Here is a 10,000-nt window from a genome sequence, read left to right on the forward strand (position 1 = left end):
GTCTAACAATGTCAAAAGAGAAACAGAGCCTTTATCTAAAACATCAAGCAAAACATAACAGTTTCTGTGCTGTGGTAAGAACGATAAGCAGACTGAAACTTTTCCAATAGGTTCTTTTCTTGGAGATATTGGGAAAGGCGTCAGAGTACAACTTTTTCAAGGATTTTATTTATCAAGAAGAGAGAATATATTTTTTTTTAAAATTCCCTATCTTCATCCCATAAGGGAAATTTGTTTTTAGGGTCTATTCCAAGGGAAGACTGGAATAACCCAGGCGCCAGGCGCAGTGCAACGCCGCAAACTGAGCTAGCGCGAGGTGACTTGTTCAAGACCACATAGCGAAGGCGTATTCGAACTCAGTACCTTTCGGGTGGGAAGCAAAGACCTTACAGATCTTACCGATTCTTCGTGGACTAAAAAGTAAAATGTCACATTTCTTATATTAAAATAATAATAATAATTTTCTTCACCAGGTTCAACCTGATATAATACTATTTTGAGGCGGAGAGTCACATACAACAGATAGTGGATAAAATAAATATAATTTTTTCAAAATTTAGTGATGACGTTAATAATGCACATGATTCTATTACAATAAACGATTTGGATTTCTCACCTTTTTTACACACCCCGACTGGTTCTCTCTCTATTGTGTGTAACCTGGAGATGAACGTGCTGGAGTTGGCCGTCGGTACACATTTCAACTTCCGGTCACATTTCCCCATGTAGGAGAAGTCCCCACCACACGTCTCATTTTCCAGCTTGGCACACTTTGGACAACAACCACACACACCTTGCAAAAATAGAATATTTCTTTTAAGTACAATCAACATTTTTATAGTGCATTCCAAAAATTGTCACACACTTAGATAACACATTCTTTTTTAAAATTATTTTGACAAGTAAACTTCAATTATCGATCGATTGATTTTACCCTCCACACGTTAAGAAGTCTTGGGGATTGCTAAACCACTCGATTCACTAAGAAGTTTGTTTTTGTTTTGGATTTTAATTAAATTTTTTTTTAATTAATTAATTTATTTATTTATTTTTTTGGGAGGTGTGTGTGTGTGGGGGGGGGGGGAGGGTCTTCTTTTTATATTTCGTTGATCCCTTTGTCAACCCATAAAGATTGGCTACGTGGGAGAGCCAACTCATGCGTACATTCTGATTCCATTTTGATACGCAGCTTGTGTTGTCTAATATAATATAATAATTAAATGTGCGTTGTCCACCAGGGAAAAGATAGATATATCATAAAGCGCCGTGAGTCTATTTTCAACGCTGTGAAGTACGAAATAAATTCAATTATTACATTTTTTTGAAACAACCCAAATTTATTTGCTATGCTACGCCACTGAATGCCATTTTGTTATGATTCTTATGATTATTTTCACCACGGGATAGAGAATCAACACCCCATTACTGTACTCATTTTAAAGTTTGAGCCATATTTTATTTAAAACGCCGAAAAAATCAAAGGAATTTGCATTGTGAGAGAACCGTTTGGTCTATCACTCTCATATTCAAAAGTCGTAACATCACTTAAAATTTAAGCCGGACTGCAAAAAAAAACAAAAAACACGGCACCACATTTCGTATCTTTCGAGAACTTTAAGAGACACTGTTGGCACGGGTCTTGGAACGGACTATAGTATAAAAACGATATTCCTAGCTCGGGTCTTCTGAGTGGACACTTCATCCACTCGGCCATATTATAGCCTTCTTATGTTTTGAGTTGCCAAAAATCGACAGGATTCTTAGTCGATAACAAATCAAAATGGCAGCTGTGGGCACTGCTCATCCGACCTATTGTCATCTACACAGCTAATCGTTCTGCTCCACTCAGTTCGACTCTGATAGAACAGTTCTGGTTGGTTGATGGAATGTACCCTCAAGGAAAATAACGGAGAAGAAGTTCGGGATCTGTCTGGGATCTGACGTAAATCACTCTTAAACTTCCAGGCTGTATTAATCAATCACTCCGTTTTATTCTATATCAACTCCATAGCTAACATTTTAAATTGGTTGAAGACGTCGGATCGGGTTGGGTCAGAGTTTTTGTTTTGAAATGAATCGATTTGGAGTTAGTCTATTCCTGTTCAATCGGTTAGCCAACACTAATTCAATAGGAAAACGAATAGCTTCAAATTAAAGCAGTTACTGATGGTTTTGATAGTCATTCTATGAACATAATATCAAATTTCTTTCAAATCAGCAAAGTGAAATTGGATAGTACAAAGAGAAAAGAACCCATAACTCAACAGCTATGTCATTAATAAACTTTCATGGAGGTTTTGTGTTAATTTCTGATCTCATTTTAATTTTTAATTTCCATAATTTAAACAAAGAACTTAATTTCAATTCTAACTTCTAAAAGGACCTTAAAAATAATAATCAGAGAGTATGAGATTGCTTGATGTATTTGTTATATTTACTTGGATTAATGTATAAAAATGTGGATGTCGGAGAAAGATCATAAAAATCTAATATTTATCTATTTTTCTTTCTTATCTGCTATTACTTCAAATGTGTTCTGAGTAATTTGCACAATATTTCAAACAATAAATAATTTTTGAATTGAAAAGAGTTCAATTGAAATGAAGTTGCGAGAGGGACTCATGGTAGATATCAAGTTTGAAAGCATTTTTTTTTGTAGTGGTGGAAGCGTCGACGGTCGATCATGGCCAGGCAAAGGATGCCGCACGAGTCGGGTCCAAGGGTTATCTCCCCATCGTTTTATTCTCTACTGTGTTCTGACAATTCTCCACTCCTTATATTTCATGTTATTATTAACATAAGTGTCTGCTCTATTTACTGATCTAAATTACTATTAGACCAAAGATTTGATGTCGGTTAGAATCGAATCGAATCCCGCCTGGAAAGTTGTGAAGAAAATAATCTCCATCAGATTAAAACATTCTAACTAGAAGATGACAGGTAATTTACAATCCATTACCACCAGGCATAGTAAAATGATATATCGTTTATCAAATATCTATTATGAAATTATACGAAATAAGTGCATTATTTCGGTATGATTCATAAATAGAAGAACCCAATAACGCATTCTTTCTTATCCCCCTCCTCCTTTCCATCTTCCCCTCATATACCTCCTCTTTGATTCATTCCCACGGGGAAATCTTGTCTTTAGGGTCTACTCCAAGGGAAGACTGAAATAACCCATGCGTCAGCCGCAGTGCAGTGCCGCAAAGAGAGCTGGGGGGATGTGACTTGCTCAAGGCCACATAGCGCGGCGTGTGATTGAACTTGGTACCTTTTGGGTACGAAGCAAATACCATATCGTTGAGCCACGCTGTCCCATGATACGATATATATATATATATATATATATATATATATATATATATATATATATATATATATATATATATATATAATACGATAATGCCCGTGATCTAGAAAGTCAAATAGATGTATTAATTAAATTATTTCTTTTCAGCGAGAACGAGATGCAGAAGTTGTAATAGGGCAGAGAGTTCGTGAAGTCACTTCTACTCTTCAGGTTCCATAATCATTGGAAGTGTGTATGTAACCAATCCTTCGGAGGACTAATAATGAATTGGAAAAATCCACGCGCTATCTTCTCAGCCAGACGAGACAATCTCAAATCAAGCAACAGGGTTATTCGTGATTCAATAGTCTGATGTTACGCCCGCCCAGCAACGAGCAGTTTGGTTCTAAACAAAGAAAATCGTTACTTTTTATTCATCATGCTGGCTAGAACTTTTTCACATGTCATGTGATCAGAATGTATAAAAGTCAAAACATAATCAGATTTATAATGTTTTTCTCCTTTGGATACACTTTTATGCTCGCCAGAGAAGTATTTCATAAGGGCGTTGGTCATTGTTCCGATACTTTAGAACAATTTACTAAGTTACTATGCGTCATTACGAGGGACGTGACGTCACGACTGTTGAAGCATCTTCCGAAATATTACCAGATTGCCGCTATCTGTTACAAAGGCATGCATATGAAGAAGAAAACAAGAAAAAATTGATGAATATGATTCATAGTATCGCAACATCCACTAAACGTGCTCATAGCGCTTTACAAGGGGTCCCTAGCTAACAATAAGACTTAACATGTCGGGCGAGACATGGCACCTATAAAACGATATTAATTATTAATATTTCGGCAAATATAATGTTAACTACCAGCTTCTCAATTTACACCTGAGTACGGTGTGAGATTGTGAGCAAATACTCTTTTACAAGGACTCGACGTTTCACCGCTCAAAACGGGACTCGAACCGCCGGGATTTAACGGTCCGAAAGTGGTTGTCATACCACAAGACCACAAAGCGCACAAATTATTTAAAATTCTGCATCTGATTTCAACTAACATGGCTGAATTGAAAATAGACTCCTGAGTTTTCTCAAAACTTGAATATTCTACCATAAAACCATGGTACGTGCGTACTGAATGAATGCAAAAGTTGAACACTATTATTTGCAGTCTCGTTTGGGGACAAAAGCAATACAGCTATCGTTTAACTTGGCTCTTGCACCGAATAAATAGTGAAGCTATTCATCATCATAAGGTAATTTTCGGAATAATGTTGCCAGGTTGATTAAAAAATAATACAAAGTGAGCCAATACGATAGTCAGTTCATAAAAGTTTTGGAAACGAAAACCTGTCCAAGCTGAATTAGTTAGTGTCTAATTTCATCTTAAAATAATTTTAAAAATTGTTCTTAAGAGCAAAAAAGCTCAAATATTTGCTATCCTTTGGATATGACGTTGATCTATCGCAAAGTACTTTCCGCCAGATCTAACGGACTAAGCTATTCAATCACTGCTGGGTGGAGTTGGGGGGGGGGGTGGGGGGGATGAGTAAAAAATCTCGACTGTACGTGGGATCGATCACTATCCCTTTGCACGTGAGGTGAATGCTCAACCGAGCTAACGGGACCACCTAGCCTAAGCGATAGTCAGTTCACAAACGTTTATGGAAACGAAAACCCGTCCAAGCGGGATCAGTTTGTGTCAATTTTTCACCTTATAGTGGATGACACAAAACAATTTCACAACGGGATTTAATCAATGTAAGAAATTGGGATCTTCCGTCTCAAAGCGATATTAGGCCTAGGTATATCGTAAATCAGAAGAAAAAAATTCCGGCCTTCCGCCACGGCATAATAAGTTACAAAGACAAAGCAAGAAAGAAAAATAGAAGAAAAAATCCATCGCAAAAAATCAGTCGACCTCGACAAGGGATCGAACCTTAGACCTTCTGATTACCGGTCAGACTGATTTGTTGGGATGATTTTTTTTCTTCTATTTTTCTTTCTGGTTTTGTCCGGCACCTTTCATACACACTTGTTCAGATCATTATCTTATACCGGTGCCTGCTCCTTAATTTCTTTATTTATGAACAATAACGCCCTCTTTAAGATGCAATACATACGATATACTAAATGTGCATCATTATTATTATAACTATAATTTCTTTCATTGGGTAGCACTTCGAGATGAGCTACGGCTCTTGCTCGGGAAAATCGGTCATTGAGATTTGACCTTTTGCCTTTTGCAAGAGAAAGACTGCCGGACAATTTTATTAACTCTCTCCGTATCAATGTTTAACAAGATTTTCATCGAAATGTCATAACTTACATAACACAAAATTTGATTTTTTAAACTCAAAATCAAAAGCAATATGTACAAAGTATACATAATTTATTCGGTAAGACGAGCCTTACAAAACAGTATTAAATTTTTATATTTTAAAAAATTAAGCTTTTATATATCGCATTATCCACTAAAGGTGCTCAAAGCGATTTACAAAGGGACCAACAGCACAACGTAACATATAGAACGAAACATGGCGCCTGTTAGGCGATATTACTATTTAACGCTGTTAACGGTCAGGTACTCATTTTACACCTGAGGACAATGAGATAATGTGAGTAGAGAGCCTTTTCCAAGGACTCAACTATGCGCCGAACGAGGCTCGAACCCTGGACCTTCCGATCCGAAAGCGAATGTCATACCACAAGACCACATAGCCACAATATAATATATAACCAAGACAAAGAATTTTCTTCAGTTTTGTGATGTACAAAACAAGTCTTAATCAAAAAAATATGTTCATTGAATCATTACAAATGTGACGATTTCCCTGCAGCTAGTAAGAAAAGGGCTAAAGGGTTATATTATTTTCATCTTGGGTTGTATCTATCAACGGTAAGGTTAAGAATTTACTCAAGGGGTGAGAGTAAAGATAGCTTATAGTTTGTTATAACTGCCGTAAACAAAATCTCGTGAAGTGAAAATAATGGAAAGAATTAGATAATAATATTATGCGAGTATCTCTGTCCGTCACCGTTTCACAACGATGTCTTTGTAATACATACGTCATAATTTTGATTCCTTCGGCCTCCACGTTTCAATAGTCACGTGATACTTCCAGACATCTGTCTTATTCCGAAGTAATGGTCGAAGAAAGCCACCAGGTGAGCCGGCGTTTGTTTACAAACATGGCGCCTTTTGATTCGACAGATGAAGCGGAAATTGCCTTCGGCACGAATTCTGGGATTGCACATAAAATCTGGGAGACCTAGAACTTATCATAATTTATCGTTAGCTCATTGGATTGTTTACTGTTGGATTCAAACAACAGTCTTCTTTTTGGAGTTTTCAGTCTGCCCATAGCACAATTTACTTCCGTTTTGAACGTAAATAGTTTATTTAGTAGATATATCTTGCTCAAATAGAACATAAGTTATCTAATCTATATAAAAGGATTTATTTCCGCTTAATGACTGAATGATGATAGCTCCATTAATCTCCTACCTGTTTTGCTCCTTGGAACAAAAAAGCGAAAAGAAAGCGATTTAATGGAAATCTGATGAAACACAAAAGTCTCTTGTAATCCTTATGCAAGCTAGCTAGCAATACAAACAAACCGTTGTTTTTGATATAGATATCAAACATTTTAAAGGATGAAAATTTAGTTAAAAATTAAACTGAATTAGAAATGTATCGTTATTATCTACTGTTTGATATATTTTTACTTTTTAAAATCGGTTTGTTTGGTCAATCTGTGAAAATATTTTTTTGGAAAGTTTGGAGATGCGTGCACATGAATCTGGCAATAGGTCGGCGAGATGGCGATTCGTGGCGTCAAATGGACTGTCATTAATGAATCATCATCATCATCATCATCATCATTATCATAATAATAATAATAATCATCATCATCATTATCATCATCATCATCATCATCATTATCATCACCATCATCATATTCACAATCACCATCATCGTTACCATCATCATCATCATTGTTACCATCATCATCATCTTCATCATCATTGTTACCATCATCATCATCATCATCATCATCATCATCATCATTATCATTATCATCATCATCATCACCATCACCATCATCATCATCATCATCATCATCATCATCATCATCATCATCATCATCATCATCATCATCATCATCATCATCACCATCATCATCATCATCATCATCATCACCACCACCACCATTAAGCAATAATACAGTTCCTTACCTGTGGTGATTCCGCCTTTACAGTTCAGCCTTGACGCTTTCTTTGGGTCACAGTGAATTTTATTACACCCTGGACATTTCAAACTGACAGCGACCTCTACGAACAAGGTCAATATCACAATACCGAGTAGAAATAAGGAGTTCATTTTGGACCAAGGGAAGTAACTATGAATCCAATATTTATAATCCATCAACAAACACACGCGTGACTGGAAACGCATCATGTCATTGGTCTGTCATATTGGTGATCCCAATTAAATTTTTATTTATTTGTTCCCGCGAACACAATGGACGTTAAAGTGATGACGTCACATTGAATTATATGTAAAAACACAGTTTGAATCTTGCAAAGGTAAACTCTTTTTATAATCCAGATATTATATCAGACCATCATATCCCGAGATGTACGTGTTGAATAATGATGCAGCGACAGATAATTCTTGGGTTAGCAGTCAACCTAGAACAAAGATAATAATAATAATAATATAATAATAATAATAATAATAATAATAATAATAATAATAATAATAATAATAATAATAATAATAATAACAATAATAATAATAATAATAATAATAATAATAATAATAATAATAATAATAATAATAATAATAATAATAATAATAATGATGATGATGATGGTGATGATGATGATGATGATGATGATGATGATGATGATGATGATGATGATGATGATGCTGATGATGATGGTGGTGGTGGTGGTGGTGGTGGTGACGACAAACTACGAAAATGATGATCACCGCGACGAAGATGTAGCGAAAGAAGGAGGTCAACTCCCTCCTCCCACCCCCCCCCCCTCCCCTTTCCCTATCAAGAAAAAACATGACACAACTTAATTTTCTTACAACAAAAGCGAGAATGTCACGCACTGTACAGATTCAAGGTAATTTGAGAGTTATTCTTAAGAGGGATTTTTTTTTTTTTGGTTGGGGGGCGGGGGGGGGGGGTTACAGGGGGTGAGAGAGGGGGGATCCAGAGCAAATGAAATCAAAATAAATGAGTCAATACTATCTGCATAGTATAGCACTCTGATTTTTTTAAAAACAACATTTTTTAAGATTGGCCAAAAAACTAGTTCTTTAATCGATGGAAAAATAACCTCATATCTTATCAAAAACTCTCAAAACTGGGACTTCAAGGAAGTCCAAGGTTTGAGATTTTGTGAAGATGAAAGGGCATTTTAATCGATCGATATTTGAACAACGATTTTTCTGGCCAAAATGTATTAAATGTGTTTTTTTCAGAATAGTTATCGGGCTCGGCACAATCAATCTGACTCTGGCACACCAATCTGGCTTTCTAAACCACAAATTTCACGTTTATCAAAACCCCATTATGGATAGTAAACAAACAGGTTGTATGCGAACAGTGAGCGGCGGAATTCTTTGTCGGCAACATCAAAGGGATTTCCTACATTTCTACCCGTTGATGCCAGACCAGCCCGCACTCAGATGGCAGGGGAGATAATATGCAATTAAAATAAAAGCAATCTGGAGGCACCTGTTGATTAGGGGGTTGTGTGCGTTAGACCTTAGACAGTCTAGGTAAACTAATGCCTTCCCGTCTATCATCTTAACCTTTTCACGGCTAGACTGAATACATTTCATATAAAATTACTTAAACAAACTTGAGCTTTTATATTTTTTAAAAATAATTTAAAAGTTGAGCTTTTACATAGAGTAATATCCACTAAACGTGTTCTAAACGCTTTACAAAGGATCCCTGACCAACAGCAATACGTAACATAACGAGACTTGACGCCTTTAGGCAATAATATATTTTTTTTTCTTCTGACAGAGACAACGCTATAAACGGCCGTGTATTCATTTTACACATGCGTACGGTGAGAGAATATGAGTAAAGAATCTTTTCCAAGGACTCAACTATGCGCCGAGCGAGGCTCGAACCCAGGACTTTCCGATCCGAGAGCGAGTGTCATACCACCAGACCACAGTGTAATATCCATCAAAATGTCCTCAATCAAAGCGCTTTACAATGGGTCCCAAGACAATAGCAACAATTAACATGTAAGACGGAGACATGATGCTCATACGGCGCTATTCCATTTCTGTGTCTTTGGGGAAGGCACTGTACACACATTATCCCACTGGACTCAGATGTGAGTGAGTACTTTGCTAAATGCCGTGACGGATGTTGTAAGAGTGATATGTAGTACTAAAAGGACACCTCAAAGACGACTGATACTGTATGAAATGAAAAGGGTCTCATACGGCCTGCGTGGGGTAAATGAAACGTTATAAAGAGCAATCAGGCTGATTAAACCGATAACAATTTTTAATATAAATGTTCAAAATAATAAACAAAATAAAAATAACATATTCAACAAACAAAATATATAATAATAAAATAAAAACTAAACTCGGAACGTTTCTGGCTCAAATCCCTTCTTCAGCAAACAATAAAAACAAT

At 36.2% G+C, this 10,000-nt stretch overlaps 1 protein-coding gene and 1 long non-coding RNA gene across 2 annotated transcripts in view; one reads left to right on the forward strand and one right to left on the reverse strand.

Moving 5' to 3' along the window:
• Positions 1-3,737, forward strand: part of LOC144965683 (uncharacterized) — a 23,108-nt gene extending 19,371 nt beyond the window's left edge. The window contains exon 3 of the long non-coding RNA XR_013644083.1: positions 3,464-3,737. This is a non-coding gene — a long non-coding RNA (uncharacterized LOC144965683). The remainder of the gene's footprint in view (positions 1-3,463) is intronic.
• LOC144965682 (cysteine-rich motor neuron 1 protein-like) overlaps positions 1-10,000 on the reverse strand; it is a 34,871-nt gene that overhangs the window by 19,488 nt on the left and 5,383 nt on the right. Inside the window, exons 2-3 of the mRNA XM_078901274.1 lie at positions 7,551-8,006; positions 617-793 (exon numbers count right to left, since the gene is read on the reverse strand). Of these exons, the coding sequence (XP_078757400.1) occupies positions 617-793; positions 7,551-7,773 (400 nt within the window). The 5' untranslated portion in view covers positions 7,774-8,006. The remainder of the gene's footprint in view (positions 1-616; positions 794-7,550; positions 8,007-10,000) is intronic.

This window comes from Berghia stephanieae, chromosome 2, assembly GCF_034508935.2.
Source record: "Berghia stephanieae isolate SIO BIC M18660-M18661 chromosome 2, UCSD_Bste_1.3, whole genome shotgun sequence".
Classification (NCBI taxonomy): Eukaryota; Metazoa; Mollusca; class Gastropoda; order Nudibranchia; family Aeolidiidae; genus Berghia; species Berghia stephanieae.